Source organism: Apus apus, unplaced genomic scaffold (assembly GCF_020740795.1).
Source record: "Apus apus isolate bApuApu2 unplaced genomic scaffold, bApuApu2.pri.cur manual_scaffold_30_ctg1, whole genome shotgun sequence".
NCBI lineage: Eukaryota > Metazoa > Chordata > Aves > Apodiformes > Apodidae > Apus > Apus apus.
Window position 1 is genome coordinate 1,138,940 of NW_026248848.1, and position 16,846 is coordinate 1,155,785.

Here is a 16,846-nt window from a genome sequence, read left to right on the forward strand (position 1 = left end):
CAGACAGTGTCTCCAGGTCACTTCATGTTGACAGCAACATCTCCTGGAAACCACCTGGATGCAGCTCAGGGATGTACTTTCTTGAAGCAAGGACCACCTCCCTGTCCACCTGTGAGGGGGGATAGTAGGGGTTCTGTTCATAACAGAACACATTTGTATAAGATTGTATAAATTTTATCATTAGTGGTTCATTAAAGCTGTGCAGTTTAGTTTTCAATCCAGCCAAGTCTCTCTCTTTTTCTCTCTCTCCTTCCCTCCCTGGGTGTGAGGGGAGGGGATCAAGAGCCTTGTTGTTAAACATGAATCAAATGATGACAACGATTTTTTCCCCCCAAATGTAGGGCTCGATTTTAAGCCCAGATTATAATTTTTCATGAATTGGGAGTGTTCAAACACTTGGAATATTAATTGGGAGTGTGTGTGCCTGCAGGGCTGTGATCTTTTTGGCATCATGGAGACCTGGTGGGATGGCTCCTGTCACTGGAGCATCAGACTGGAGGGCTACAGAGTCTTTAGGAGGTACAGGGAGGGGAGATGAGGTGGAGTTGCCCTCTATGTCAAAGACCAGCTGGAGTGCATGGAGCTCTCCCTGGGGACAGATGAGGAGCCAACTGAGAGCTTAAGGGTTCAGATGAAAGGGAGGGCAGGCACAGGTGGGAGTCTGCTACAGGCCTGGTCAGCAGGACAGTAGAGATGAGGCACTCTGCAGACAGATAGCAGCAGCTTCATGTTCACCAGCCATGGTACTCATGGGGGACTTCAACCACCTGATCTCTGTGTGAGGAACAGCTCTGCAAAGCACAAACAAATCAGCAGCTTCCTAGAGTGTGTCGATGACAACTATCCTTTCCCAACAACCGAGGAAACAAGGCAGAGAGGTGCTGCCTTGAATCATCCAGGTTGGAAGGGACCTTGCAGATCATCAAGTCCAACCATAACCTAAATCCCCCTGCCATAACCTAATTTACCTGTTCAGTCCTCAAATCATGTTGCTAAGCACTATATCTACATTTCTTTTAAACACTTCCAGGGATGGTGACTCCACCACCTCCCTGGGCAGCCTGTTCCACAGTCCAATCACTCTTTTGATAAAGAAATTCTTTTTAATATCCAGTCTAACCCTCCCTTAGTGCAGCTTCAGGCCATTTCCTCTCGTCCTGCCATTATTCACTTGAGAGAAGAGGCCAATCCTCATACAACTGGCCTCATCCCATCCATCCAGTCTGTCCAGGTCTCTCTGCAGAGCCTTCCTACCCTCCAGCAAACCAAACCTTCCTCCCAGCTCTGTGTCATCTGCACACTTCCTTAGGAAGCCCTCCATCCCCTCATCCAGGTCATTCATCAAGACACTGAACAGGACTGGCCGCCAGCTGGATCCAGCCCCATTCAGCACAGCTCTCTGGCTGGGCCAGCCAGCCAGGTTTGTACCCAGCAGAGAGTGCAGCTGTCTGTGCCCTGAGCCACCAGCTTCTCGAGGAGAGGCTGTGGGAGATGGTGTCAAAGGCCTTTCCAAAGTCCAGAGACACAACGTCCACAGCTCTTCCCTCATCCAGCAGGCGGGTCACATGAGGATAGAAGATCAGGTTAGTCAAGAAATGTAAGAAACTTGTAACCTATTACCAAGTGGGACAGAACACGTGAACAGAAGCTGTTAACCAATGGGAAGGAAGCATAAGGTGTGTGGACAGAAGAAGCAGGTATAAGAATGTGATGTAACCTAATCATAAAGGTGACCACCATGGCGTGTCAGTCCCAGGCTCCGGCACAAGTGTTGACCCTGACGTGGTGAGGATCAGTGACTGTGGCTCTGAGAGCAGCCCCGACGTGATAGTGAGAGCCTAGTCTGGACACAGAAGAAAAATACACCTTTGGGAGGCAAAGGTGAGCAGCTGGGAACATAAATATGGGGCCGAAGATGTTGGCAGAAGAGAGGTCTGTAATAACCATTCTGCTAAGAATACTGGAAAAGGGGGGCACAAAATACGATGAGCACGCGTGACGTGCTTTGCTTGTCTGGTGCAAGAACAGTGTGCAGGCTGATGTGCAAACAGCCTTTTTCATAGAGACATGGGAGGAGGCGGGGCGTGCGCTTTGGGGTGCAGCTACAAAGGGGAATGAAATGGCCACAAAGTCGTTAACAAGTTGGCGGCTTGTGCTGGAGTCGTTAAAACAGCTGAAGGCAGACCGGGAAGCCGCAGCCGCGGCGCCGGCACTGCCAGCCCCGGTGCCAGTGAACTCTAAACCCACGGCCCCTGCACGCATGGACGTGCCACTCCCAGCCCCTCCACCTCCTGGAGTGTGCTCGCTGCCCCCGTGACCCCCCGAGACAGACGATGAGTTCAAGGAAGCAGCAGTAAGGGAACCTGTGAGTTCGTGTTTAATAGATCTATCGGCCCCCGGAGAGAACGGGGGAGTGAAGTGTTTGCCCTCTGCCCCTCCCCTTCAGAACTCGCTGATTATACAGCCTGTGATCCCAGCTCTTGGGGGGAACGACGGGGTGCAGTGTCAGCCCCCCACCCACCCCCCTCAGAACTCGTTAACTGTACAATCTGTGATTCCAGCCCCCGGAGCGAATGATGGGGTGACGTGTTTGCCCTCTGCCCCCCCTTCAGAACTTACTGCCTGTACAGCCGGTTTCTGTAGCAATTCCAGGCACAGACCCAGGCAAATCTTGGAAGAAAGTGCATGAGAAGCTAAAGAGGCAGGAGAAGTGGAACTGGCCGGTGATATTTTGGCTTAATGGTAATGAGAAGGAACCAAGTGAGTGGGATCCGTTTCATTTCAGTATCCTACGTGATTTAAGAACTACAGTTGTGCAACATGGATTTACCTCGAATGACTTACAGAAATTGTTGGGAACTACCAATTGGCTAAGGCCTTTGTTGGGGCTGTCTAACACTTTGCTAGCTCCACTATTTGAACAGTTGAAAGGAGACACTGACCTACCATCTCCTCGGTGCCTCACTCCAGAAGCTGAAACAGCACTTAAAGAGGTGCAAATTGTCATTTCAGAAAAGAAGGCATGGAGAGTCATTACTGCTATTCCTCTTAGTTTGTATGTCTTGTTGTCTCATGATCACCCAGTTGGGCTTATTGTTCAATGGTGTGAAGAATGGGCAGATCCATTACATCTTTTGGAGTGGGTTTTTGTACCATACCACACAAAAAAACAGAAAAAAAAAAAAAACCAGAAAAAAAAAAAAGGAAGGAGCAGCTTGTTGGGCTTTGGCTTCACTGCTGGCCAGACTCTACAGTTTTTGCAGTTATGGGGTGATCAGCACATTACAGGCATTCCTCATTCTCCCACAGGTCAAGCTATCGTTACACACACACATCAGTCCCACAAGGTGCTGCTGGAAAAACAAAAAGGGGGAATGATGGGTGAAACTCCTCAAGCACGAGTGTGGAAAGCAGTATATACAATGAATCATTTAACTGTTCCTCCTTCTAGCACAGGACCTATTCTCATAACCCATTTCTCTTCTTTGCTCTCTGACAGGGACCTAGTGCCATTGCGTGCCCTTGTTTGGGTTTGTCACCTTCAGACTGGAGTCTGGGAAGGCCTCTGGGACCTTGTCACTTGGGGGCAAGGTTATGCTCGTGTTTCCACAGATACTGGGATTCGCTGGGTACCTGCTCGGTGTGTGCGCCCTGTCCTGGACGCTGACCGTCGGGACGACAGAATCAGTGGCACCTCACCTGATGCCATGGAACAGTGAAGTTATATGGGTATCATTGCTACATGCCATGAATCAGACAAGATTTGGTTCACGATCAGTTGCACAAGAGCTGAAGGAGAAGGTGAATGGAGTCAGTTTGCAGAGGTCAAAGCCATCCAGCTGGCTTTGGACATTGCTGAGCCAGAGGGGTGGCCCAGGCTCTCTCTCTACACTGCCTGGTGGGTGGCAGCAAATGCCTGTGGGGTTGGCTAAAGCAGATGCAGCAGAACAACTGGCAGTGAAAAGGTCAAGCTGGTTGGGTTGCTGAGCTGTGGAAAGACATTGCAGCTGGGATAGAGAAACTGGTGGTAAAAGTGCATCATGGAGATGCACACGTGCCTGTGAGTCGAGCCACGGAGGAACATGGACACAACCAACGAGCAGAGGAGGCTGCTCAAGTGTTCCAAATAGACTTGGACTGGGAACATAAGGGTGAGCTCTGTCTGGCTCGATGGGCCCATGACACTTCAGGTCATCAGGGCAGAGATGCAACACAGAGATGGGCTTGTGACCAAGGGGTGGACTTCACCATGGACACTATTGCACAGGTGACCATGACTGTGAGACGTGCTGCAATTAAGCAGGTGTAATGGTTGAAACCTTTGTGGTGTGAGGGGAGGTGGTCACAGTACAGGTATTGGGGGGGGGCATCTCCTGTGCCTCATGCCAGAGCCAGGAATACTGTCCTGGGCCTTGAGAAGCAAATCTTGTGGAGACATGGTACTCCAGAGAGAACTGAGTCAGACAATGGGACTCATTTCAAAAACAGTCTTGTGACTGGCTGGCCAAAGAACATGGTGTCCAATGGATACACCATATCCTGTATGTTTTCAGCTTGTGAGTATATTCAGCAGAATCGTTGCCCATTGCTCTCTGAGGGATTCCTGCCATCAGAGATTGAATTTTCAACATTCCTATAATTATACCAAGAGTGCTGGAGAAGTTTGAGTGTTCTGAATATCCTTGAGATGCTGAAAGCTTCATGGTCCTGTTGCTAGGAACCAGCATGGTCCTGGATGTGGTTTAGGTTTTGTTCAGGGTTCAACAGCTATTTCAGTACACTAGCTAGAGATCAGCCTTTTACCAGGCAAAGGTTTTACCAGTGCCTCACATGGCCTTGGGCTCCCAATGGGTGGGCAGTATGACCTCATATGGTAGGTACAGCAATGACATCACAAGGGGGTAGTAAAGCCTGATGTGGTGTTCATGGGCTTGACATCTGAATGGGGGCAGCATGGCCTTTTACAGTAAGTATGGCCCTGAGACCATTCTGAGGGGGCAATATGGCCTTATCAGGTATGTATGGCCCTTAAATCACAATGGGGAGGCAGCAGAGCCTTCTATAGTGTGTCTGGCCATGACATCACCATGGGGGCACTGTATGACCTTATACTGTATGGATGGCCATGACATCACCATGGCTGGGGCAGTGTAGCCTCATATGCAGCGTAGAGCCTTGAGATCACACTAGGGGAGCAGTATGGCCAGGTATGTGTGTCTGTCTGTATATATGGCATATATGGTATAGGGTCCATAACCTTTCCCAGCATCAAGGTGCTTGGTGAGCACTTCTGCCAGCTCCCCTCAATACCCTTGTTTGGATTTCTTCAGGCCACATAGACACATGTGTGTCTAAATGGTGCAGCAGGACACTGACTATCTCCTCTTCATTATGGGGCTCCATTCTGCTCCCAACCCCTGCCTTCCAGCCCAGGGGACTGGGTACCCAGAGAACAACTGGTCCTTGTAAGGGCAACGGATGGGAATTCCAGAGAACAATGGAAAGCACCTTTGTCTACACAGTTGACTGAAAAGATGGCTTCAGAAATGATTGTTGTATCAGGAAAGCCAAAAATACATGCTAAGAAGCAGAATGGTGGCAAGGAAGTTTCAGGGGAAGATCAGTATTTCTATGGAATATCCCTTCTGAAAGATGATGGGCTTGGTAGAGGCATCCTGTGAGTGAGTGCAAGCCAATGTTGCACCCACCTGTGAAAGCAGCCAAAAGCGCAGCCCAGAGAACCCCAGGCTGTACAAGAGCACTTCAGTGAGGAGTCAACCATCCATATCTCTTGGGTGGTACTTCTGGGCATCTCCAAAAGCAGTCAGCATGGGCATTCCCAGGGCAATGGTTCAAAATTGCACTGGGGAGGTCCAGACAGGGCATTAGGAAGGGAATTACAGAGAAGGTGGTCAAACACTGGAACAGGCTTCTTGGAAGGATGGTCGGTGCCCCAAGCCTGTCAGTGTTGAAGAGGCCTTTGGAAAATGCCCTTAACAGCATGCTTTAACTTTGGTCAACCCTGAATTGGTCAGGTACTTGATCTGGATCATTGTGGGAGGCGACGGGAGAGATGCAAACGACCATGATGAGTGATCAGCAAGTCTCGTTTATTGACTCCAATCAGGCAGTATTTATACTCTCACTAATGAAGCTCATAGCATAGTGCAAAGCTAAGCTCACCATTGGCTAACTATTAATGTTAACCACGCCTTTGATTACATTATTGTAGTTAGTGTTCCCAGGCTAGCTTTCTCACTCTCATGTCCAAGTTCCCTCTACCATATCTTGTTATTGTATAGCAGTTTTGTGCTCAAGGACATGCTGTCCTGGTTTCTTGCAAAACTCCCTTTTCTCAGCTCTTACAATTAACCAGCTGTATCATGTCTACGTGACCTTTCTCACGCAGCCAGTCTTCTGCAAGACTCTCCACAGATCATCATTGTATGTCATTTTCAACTGAACTATTCTATTCTATTCTATTCTATTCTATTCTATTCTATTCTATTCTATTCTATTCTATTCTACTCTATTCTGTTCTGTTCTGTTCTGTTCTGTTCTGTTCTGTTCTGTTCTGTCCTGTTCTATTCTATTCTATTCTATTCTATTCTATTCTATTCTATTCTATTCTATTCTATTCTATTCATCGAGCTGTAGAGGCTGGATCCCTCCAGCTCCTGGGTTCAGACACTCAGTCTCCTCAGTAGCTGCCCATGGATCCCATCCTCCCCATTGCAGACACCAGGACACACAATCCCCTGAGACCACAGCTCCGTTCCAGTCACACACACACAAAGTCTTCAGTGCAGTCCCTGCAGTCTCTCAGTTGCTGGCACTAATGACACAGCCTTTCTGCTCCCCTGGTCCTGCTCCAGTTGCCGCCCCACAACCCTGTGCTTCACGCAGAACAGATTCCCTCACACAGGAAGGCATTAGAAAATATGTTTAATGAGAAGACAGGACAGAGTGCACCGGTCAGGGTCCTGCCCTGAACTTCCTGTAATAAGTCCTGTACAATCCAAACAGGCTCATCCCTGCATCCTGTAATGTGTCATGCTCCCCTAGGCAACAATCTCCTTAGTCCAAATGGTTTCACACCCAGACAATGGGGCTGATGGCTCTCCCAGGGCAGCCTGGAGGGACCTAGGACAAGATATTCATTCCTCAGGAGACTGTCCTTTGGGTTCCCACCTCCCACTGTGCCTTGTGCTCTTCTCAGTGTCTGGAGATGGGCTCTTGAGGAGCTGATGGCTCTTCCTGTGGTGGTGCTGGGAGCAGCTGGTGTAGGGAATTGACTGAGTTACTCCTCCTGCCACTGTTACTGCCACCTTTGTGTGGGCAGATGAGCTTCTTATCATCTAACCTAACACAGTCCAACAAGAGGCATCTGTGTTTGGAGGTTACCTACATGTGCATTGGTACTGTTTGACATGGGATAGCAGATCATTGGAACTGCAGTCCAGAAATGCACCACGATGAGGTGAAAAGCTGTGTTGTTGCCCGGGCAACGGCTTCACTCAGGGCCAGTATCACACAGCCCCTCAGCTGCAGGACCCTGCTCTGACAACAGTCCTGGGCACCCCTGCCTGCAGCCCTGCCTGCACCAAGATCCAAAATGGCACAACAAGAGCCACCCACACCAAAGCCCTGACACACCTGACACACCCCATAAGCTGTGGCTGTGCCAGCTGCAGGAGATGCCTCCAGGAAGTGCACCCACCTTGCCCTGCACCCACAGACTCACCGTGCCAAGTGCTGCACAGATGTCTCCTCCACTCAGCTCTCACTCCTCTCCCCAGTCCTGAACACCTTGAAGCTCTCTCTGCCTTGCCCATCTCCCTCAGACCCCCTGGCAGTGTCCTTCTCCCTGCTGGGCCAAGCAGAGGAGCTGCTCCTGGGCAGAGCTGTCTCTCTGCAGCACTGCCCACTTGCCAGCAGCTCCCTCCATCCCAGGAGCCCAGCTCAGAACCTTAATGAGCCCTCTGGTGGCTTTGCTGCTGAGCCCATGAAGCTGAGACAGGGAGAGGAAGCTGATGAAACCTCTGCAGAAGTCCGAGCCCAACTCCAAAGTTTCTGTCAGTGTTGATGGGTCCCAGTGAGGGACACGAGTGAGGAAGCATCCCCAGGGTGTGGGTAGAGCAGGGAAGAGGAGGCAGGGATGGCAGGTGGGGAAGAGGAAGGTGAAGGTGGCTCTGGGGCTGAGTGACCCTGCGTGTGTTTCATGACTGCAGAGGACCAAGCCCTGTCCCCCTTCACCAAAGGTGCCAGCCCTGACCCCCAGAGCCTGGGAAGGGAGATCCTGCCCCTCACTCACCCCTCAGAGCTCTCCCTGGGGCACTGGGATGTGGAGCTGTGCAATGCCAAGGGCAGGACCAGGGCTCGACACTTCTGCCTGCTCCCTCAGCCCCCTTGGGTGGGTCCATGTGGCCCCAGAGCCTTGTGTGTGTCTAAGTGGTGCAGCAGGTCACTGACCATCTCCTCTGGGATGATGGGGGCTCCATTCTGCTCCCCATCCCTGCCTTCCAGCTCAGGGGGCTGGGTACCCAGTGAGCAACTGGTCCTGCTGCTAAAGACTGAGGCAAAGAAGGCAGGAAGCACCTCAGCCTTCTCCTCCTCCCTGGTCACTGATCCACTCACATCCAATAAAGGACAGACATTCTCCTCAGGTGTCTTTTCTTCTTAATTTGTAGCAGCATTTCTTGTCATCTTTGGCAGCTGCAGCCTGGTTGATTTCAAGTTGGACTTTGGCCCTTCTGATTTTCCTCCTGCACGTCCTCACAGCATCTTCCTGGTCCCCCTCATTGTCCTGCCCCTTTGTCCCAGGGCCATAAACTCTCCTTTTTGCCCTGAACTGGCACCAGGTCTCTCCATTCAGTCAGGCCGGGCTGCTTCCCACTGCCTTGACTTTCTGCTCAGGGGCCCTGCCTGGAGGATGAAAAGCTGGAGATGAGCAGGCAATGCGTGCTGGCAGCCCAGAAAGCCAACTGTGTCCTGGGCTGCATCACCAGCAGCGTGACCAGCTGGTCAAGGAGGGGATTGTCCTCCTCTGCTCTTCTCTGGTGAAACCCCTCCAGCAATGCTGGGTCCAGCTCTGCAGCCCTCAGCACAGGGAGGATGTGGAGCTGTTGGAGTGAGTCCAGAGGAGGCCACAGCAATGATCAGAGGGCTAGAGCACCTCTGCTCTGGAGACAGGTGAGAGAGCTGGGGCTGTTCAGCCTGGAGAAGAGAAGGCTCCAGGGTGACCCTTGCTGCCCCCTCTACTACTGTGCTCAGAAGTTCTCTCAAGACACTGCAGAATCTACCTGGACAGTTTGCAACCTGCTGTGTTCCCCTTCCAGAGAATGTCCACAGTGAGGCCCAGGATGCTAACTCCAGGGAAAACCTTGGGGTGCTTGGAAAATCACATTCCCTCTTTCACGCTGTCTGCAGGTTCCTCATTTCCCACCACAATGGCACATTTACTGGCCCCTCTTCTGATCCTCACTTGCAAAGGGCTCACACAACTTGTCAGTCTCCTCGGTGGGAGAGGGAGGGGATCGAGAGCCTTGTTGTGGAACCTGAGTCAAACGGTGACAACAATTTCTTGGCATCCAACGTGGGGCTCAATTTTAAGCCCAGATTACACATATTCATTAGTTGGGAGTGTCCAAAATTCTACCTCTGATGGGAGGAATCCCTCAGATAGCAATGGGTAGCAGCTCTTCTGAATTTCCTGGCAGATTGAAATCTGAACAGACACTTGCTGCAATGAATCTACTGGATCTCTTTCCAAACCTGCAATTGTACATGTGCTATACATTCAAGGGCATACTGCTCTGTGTAGCTGCCCTTGTGATTGTTTTACGGTTTATTGACAGAACTGTACCAATAATCAGTCGTATAATTACCAGCCTAGTGATCCTAGGGATTATGACACTGTTCTTGATGGGGGCACTGTATGTGTACAGTTACAGTACAAGTCCTAGTGGTACAGCTCCTAAAGTGAACAGAACAGTCCATGTTGGTAATGCCAGTAGCAGGTTCAATTTCACCTCTCCATTTTCTTTCAAGCTGAATCACCCAGCTCTTAATTTGAATAGCATTGTTGCAGTAGGGATGCTTCTGCTGAATGTTTACAATGTATTGTGGATACGAAGGCTGAGGTGTTGCTCCAGTCACTGCCACTCCCCCACAGGCAATGCTGCTGCCACTGCTGCTGCCACCCGTGACGCAGCCAACACCACTGCTGCTGATACCACCACTTGTACTGCTCCAAAAACAGCTGCTTCTACAGGTGCTGCTACAAAAACAGCTGCTTCTACAAAGATAAAGTCCACTCCCTTTCGAATCAGGCTAGTTCATCCTGTGACCAGGAGCAAGGGAAAGGCAAAATGCTCCTCCCTGAGACATCCAGAGCTTCTTAAAACAACAGAGGCTGAGACTGAGGAAGCAGAGGATTCTAAATCAGTTGATGGAGCAGGTACCTCTCAAACAGATAACAAATCAGGCCACTCTCAAGCAGACAGAAGAGCAGGCCCTCCTCAATCAGATGACGACGATGACCTCGCCCAGCCTTTCTCTATGAAAGAACTGTGCCTCATGAGACAGGACTTCACCCGCACTGATGGTGAGGGAATCCTTCCTTGGCTGCTCCGATGCTTTGACAGTGGGGCTGAAACCTACAACGTGGATGAGAGAGAAGCCAAGCAGCTGGGATTCCTGGCCAGAGATGCTGGTGGTGATAGAGAACTTTGGAGTAGAACAGGAACTACCAACCTGTGGAGCCAACTTCTCTCAGCTGTGAGGCAGAGATACCCCCACAAGGTGACATCGACTGCCCCAAAGCAGAACAGCCACTCTTGAGAGAGACATCACGTGTCTGAGAGAACTGGCTGTGCCAGAGGTGATCTATGATAACAAGGGGTTACAGATCCTGGTGCCGTTCTGTGCGACACACAAATGCTCCAGAGGTCTGTGCAGGCTGTGCCAGCAGCACATGCCCAGATGTTCTCCTTCAGGGGATGATCTGATGATGACGCAAGACCAACTGTGCATGAGGTGGCTTTCAGAGAACAACACTATGGAGACATGATTTCTGATTCCTATCAATTCCACACCTCAGCCATTGAACAAATGAGTGAGAGAAAGAATAAGATGCCGAACTGATGGGAAAGTAAACCCCAGAATCTCCCTACAGACAACTGGTCTCATGTTGCAGTCATTAAGAAGAGACATCCTGCTATGAGACAGCAGTGAGAGAGACAGGACCCACTGTGACACCACCTGTGGGGTCTCTTGTGTAATTATTTTAAAGAGGACATGAGAGCCTGGGACAAGAAACCCACTGGTATTCTCCAGTTACATGTGCAAGAGCTACTAAACAGAATAAAGGCAGGAGATGGTTCTTCAAAGAAGAAGGCTACACCAGTCTACACCCAGGATGGTGAATGAAACTCTAATGCTCAGCAGTAGAGGTGCCCTGCCTCCAGCCAGGAGGAGGAGAGGGACGGCCGAGACTCTCTACGTTGACTGGTGGATGGCAGCAAATGCCTGTGGGGTTGGCTAAAGCAGGGGCAGCAGAACCACTGGCAGTGAAAAGGTCAAGCTGGTTGGGTTGCTGAGCTGTGGAAAGACATTGCAGCTGGGATAGAGAAACTGGTGGTAAAAGTGCATCATGGAGATGCACACGTGCCTCTGAGTCGAGCCACTGAGGTGGTCACAGTACAGGTATTGGGGGGGGGGCATCTCCTGTGCCTCATGCCAGAGCCAGGAATACTGTCCTGGGCCTTGAGAAGCAAATCTTGTGGAGACATGGTACTCCAGAGAGAACTGAGTCAGACAATGGGACTCATTTCAAAAACAGTCTTGTGACTGACTGGCCAAAGAACATGGTGTCCAATGGATACACCATATTCTGTATGTTTTCAGCTTGTGAGTATATTCAGCAGAAGCGTTGCCCATTGCTCTCTGAGGGATTCCTGCCATCAGAGATTGCATTTTCAACATTCCTATAATTATACCAAGAGTGCTGGAGAAGTTTGAGTGTTCTGAATATCCTTGAGATGCTGAAAGCTTCATGGTCCTGTTGCTAGGAACCAGCATGGTCCTGGATGTGGTTTAGGTTTTGTTCAGGGTTCAACAACTATTTCAGTACACTAGCTAGAGATCAGCCTTTTACCAGGCAAAGGTTTTACCAGTGCCTCCCATGGCCCTGAGCTCCCAATGGGTGGGCAGTATGACCTCATATGGTAGGTACAGCAATGACATCACAAGGGGGTAGTAAAGCCTGATGTGGTGTTCATGGGCTTGACATCTGAATGGGGGCAGCATGGCCTTTTACAGTAAGTATGGCCCTGAGACCATACTGAGGGGGCAATATGGTCTTATCAGGTATGTATGGCCCCTAAATCACAATGGGGAGGCAGCAGAGCCTCATATGGTGTGTCTGGCCATGACATCACCATGGGGGCACTGTATGGCCTTAGGCTGTATGGATGGCCATGGCATCACAATGGCTGGGGCAGTGTAGCCTCATATGCAGCATATGGCCTTGAGATCAGACATGGGGAGCAGTATGGCCTAGTATGTGTGTCTGTCTGTATAGATGGTGTATGGTCCATAACCTTCCCCGGCACCAAGGTCATACTGACAGGCCTGTAGTTCCCTGGATCCTCCTCCCAGCCTTTGCTGTAGATGGGGGTCACATTTATCAATCTCCAGTCCACTGGGACCTCCCCAGTTACCCGGGAGCTGGCAAATGATGGAAAGTGGCTTGGTGAGCACTTGTGCCAGCTCCCCTCAATACCCCTGTTTGTATTTCTTCAGGCCACATAGACACATCTGTGTCTAAATGGTGCAGCAGGTCAGTGACTATCTCCTCTTGATTATGGGGCTCCATTCTACTCCCAACCCGTCTTCCAGCCCAGGGGACTGGGTACCCAGTGAACAACTGGACCTTGTAAGGGTGAGGGGATGAGAACTCTGGAGAATAATGGAAAGCACCTTTGTCTACATAGTTGACTGAAAAGATGGCTTCAGAAATGGTCGTTGTATCAGGATAGCTGAAAATACATGATAAGAAGCAGAATGGTGGCAATGGATTTTCAGGGGGAGATCAGTATTTCTATGGAATATCCCTTCTGAAAGATGATGGGCTTGGTAGAGGCATCCTGTGAGTGAGTGCAAGCCAGTGTTGCACCCACCTGTGAAAGAAGCCAAAAGTGCAGCCCAGAGAACCCCAGGCTGTACAAGAGCACTTCAGTGAGGAGTCAACCATCAATATCTCTCGGGTGATACTTCTGGGCATCTCCAAAAGCAGTCAGCATGGGCATTCCCAGGGTAATGGTTCAAAATTGCATTGAGGAGGTCCAGACAGGGCATTAGGAAGGGCAATACAGAGAGGTTGGTCAAACACAGGAACAGGCTTCCTGGAAAGATGGTTGATGCCCCAAGCCTGTCAGTGTTGAAGAGGCCTTTGGAAAATGCCCTTAACAGCATGTTTTAATTTTGGTCAACCCTGAATTGGTCAGGTACTTGATCTGGATCATTGTGGGAGGCGACGGGAGAGATGCAAACGACCATGATGAGTGATCAGCAAGTCTCGTTTATTGACTCCAATCAGGCAGTATTTATACTCTCACTAATGAAGCTCATAGCATAGTGCAAAGCTAAGCTCACCATTGGCTAACTATTAATGTTAACCACGCCTTTGATTACATTATTGTAGTTAGTGTTCCCAGGCTAGCTTTCTCACTCTCATGTCCAAGTTCCCTCTACCATATCTTGTTATTGTATAGCAGTTTTGTGCTCAAGGACATGCTGTCCTGGTTTCTTGCAAAACTCCCTTTTCTCAGCTCTTACAATTAACCAGCTGTATCATGTCTACGTGACCTTTCTCATGCAGCCAGTCTTCTGCAAGACTCTCCACAGATCATCATTGTATGTCATTTTCAACTGAACTATTCTATTCTATTCTACTCTACTCTATTCTATTCTACTCTATTCTATTCTATTCTATTCTATTCTATTCTATTCTATTCTATTCTATTCTATTCTATTCTGTTCTGTTCTGTTCTGTTCTGTTCTGTTCTGTTCTGTTCTATTCTATTCTATTCTATTCTATTCTATTCTATTCTATTCATCGAGCTGTAGAGGCTGGATCCCTCCAGCTCCTGGGTTCAGACACTCAGTCTCCTCAGTAGCTGCCCATGGATCCCACCCTCCCCATTGCAGACACCAGGATATACAATCCCCTGAGACCACAGCTCCATCCCAGTCACACACACACACAACATCTTCAGTGCAGTCCCTGCAGTCTCTCAGTTGCTGGCACTAATGACACAGCCTTTCTGCTCCCCTGGTCCTGCTCCAGTTGCCGCCCCTCAACCCTGTGCTTCACGCAGAACAGATTCCCTCACACAGGAAGGCATTAGAAAATAAGTTTAATGAGAAGACAGGACAGAGTGCACCGGTCAGGGTCCTGCCCTGAACTTCCTGTAATAAGTCCTGTACAATCCAAACAGGCTCTTTCCCTGCATCCTGTAATGTGTCATGCTCCCCTAGGCAACAATCTCCTTAGTCCAAATGGTTTCACACCCAGACAATGGGGCTGATGGCTCTCCCAGGGCAGCCTGGAGGGACCTAGGACAAGATATTCATTCCTCAGGAGACTGTCCTTTGGGTTCCCACCTCCCACTGTGCCTTGTGCTCTTCTCAGTGTCTGGAGATGGGCTCTTGAGGAGCTGATGGCTCTTCCTGTGGTGGTGCTGGGAGCAGCTGGTGTAGGGAATTGACTGAGTTACTCCTCCTGCCACTGTTACTGCCACCTTTGTGTGGGCAGATGAGCTTCTTATCATCTAACCTAACACAGTCCAACAAGAGGCATCTGTGTTTGGAGGTTACCTACATGTGCATTGGTACTGTTTAACATGGGATAGCAGATCATTGGAACTGCAGTCCAGAAATGCACCACGATGAGGTGAAAAGCTGTGTTGTTGCCCGGGCAACGGCTTCACTCAGGGCCAGTATCACAGTCTTGTTGCGAAGACTGTAGATGAAGGGATTTAAGAATGGGTACAGGACAGTGTTCAGCAAAGCTACAATTGTGTTTGTCTCCAAGGAGACATCTTTGGAAGGACGAACATAGAGAGCTATGCAGCTCCCATATGCAATGGCCAAGGTGGTGAGATGTGAAGAACATGTAGTAAAAGCTTTTTTCCTCCCAGAGGCTGCTGGAAGATGGAGAATACAGAAAATGATGCCCAGGTAAAATGACAGAGTCAAACATAAGGAACTCAGTATGAAAAATGATGCTAAAACAGAGTCTATTTTCCAGAGCAGGCTGGTGTCAGAGCAGGACAATTTGAATAAAGGGGAGCTGTCACAAAAAAAATGGTAGATCTTGTTTGAGCCACAGAAAGTCAGCTTGTGGAGGAGGACCAAGCGGTAACTCACGAGTGTGATGCCTGTGACCCAAGCAGCCACAACCAGCTGGATGCAGAGCTGAGGCTTCATGATGGCAGCATAATGCAAAGGCAGGCAGATGGCAAGGTAGCGGTCAAAGGACATGACAACCAGCAGAACAAGCTCAGTGCAGCCCAGGGCAAAATAGAAATAGGACTGGGCAAAGCAGCTGCTCAGTGAGATTGTTCTCCCACCAGAACCCAGGATCAAAACCAGTTTGATGCTTGTGGAGGATGTAAACCAGATTTCCAGGAAGGCCAGGTTGCTGATGAAGAAGTACATGGGCGTTTGCAGGCGGTGATCCACGCACACGAGGAAAATGATGGTCACATTGCCCATCACTGTTGTCAGGTACATGAGCAGAAGGGCCAGAGAGAGAAATAGCTGCAGCCTGTGATCAAGCCCTGAGAAGCCCTCCAGGATGAACTCAGTAATTGCAGTTTCATTTCCTGGTCCCATGCTGGATTTCAGTTCACCCTGCTGAGACAGGACCCTGGCAAAACCCAAGTGTGATGATTTCACAGTCTGAATGACAAGTTCTATCCTTCCTTTTTCTGCTTCTTTCCTTTCTGACAGTCTTAGTCTCTAACACAGGCACAGTCCTCCAAACATTTCTCACATCCTGATTTCTCTGTTATCCATTTCTTTGGAGGTCTCAGAGAATTTCTTGTCTTCTTTCTACCTTTTTCAAACACTCACAAAAGATTCTTTCTGCAGAACAGAGGATTTAAAAGAGGCTGTTAGCTACTTACCCCGGTTCCTGGGGAATTCCAAATTCACTCAGACCTATTGCAAGTGTCTGTCACACCTATGTGCCAAATTCATCACTTTTACTACAAAAATGCTAAACCAGCAAAGCAAAGCAAAACAAAGTAAAGCAAAGTAAAGCAAGCAAAGCAAACATATGTTGAAATCTACTTTTCAGTACTTGCCTTTTTGGACTAGGAATCCCTGAGAATCTGTTGATTTCCTGAGAAGTAATATCAAGTAATTCTTTTGTAATCCCCTGCTTTCTTCCAGAACTTAGGGATCAAATATAACTTGTCTTCTTTAGTACTCCAGAGAGTGACTGCAACTTATTTCAGTTCCACACAGTCTGTCTCACAGTCTCACCTGACACATGTCTGCTCTGAAATGCACTGGTTCCCAAACTGATGCTCATTGCTATTCCAATCACGTGCCCTGACCTGAATGCAAAGCAAGAGAAGAGTGCCTGGAGGGGGAGGTTTGTAGTCTTCCTTTTGCACGCCACTTATAGGTTGGGAACACACAGCCTCTAGTGCTTTCTGTTGTCCCCACTGGCTACAGGGGGACCCTTGGGAAAACAAATCTCACAGTCACCTGCAGTGAAGTAGGTGAAACTCACTATTCAAGTCCCAAATGGCGGATTTATTATTATGTTCTA

General features: G+C 49.4%; 1 protein-coding gene across 1 annotated transcript; it reads right to left on the reverse strand.

The window, feature by feature from the left end:
• Nucleotides 1-14,919: 14,919 nt before the first annotated feature.
• LOC127396172 (olfactory receptor 49-like) lies at nt 14,920-15,900 on the reverse strand. Its single transcript, XM_051643778.1, has one exon. The coding sequence runs from the start codon at nt 15,898-15,900 to the stop codon at nt 14,920-14,922; it is 981 nt and encodes a 326-aa protein (XP_051499738.1).
• Nucleotides 15,901-16,846: the final 946 nt, after the last annotated feature.

Excerpts from the sequence above, each read along its gene's own strand:
- LOC127396172 (XM_051643778.1), bottom strand. The coding sequence starts at position 15,900 with ATGGGACCAGGAAATGAAACTGCAATTACTGAGTTCATCCTGGAGGGC.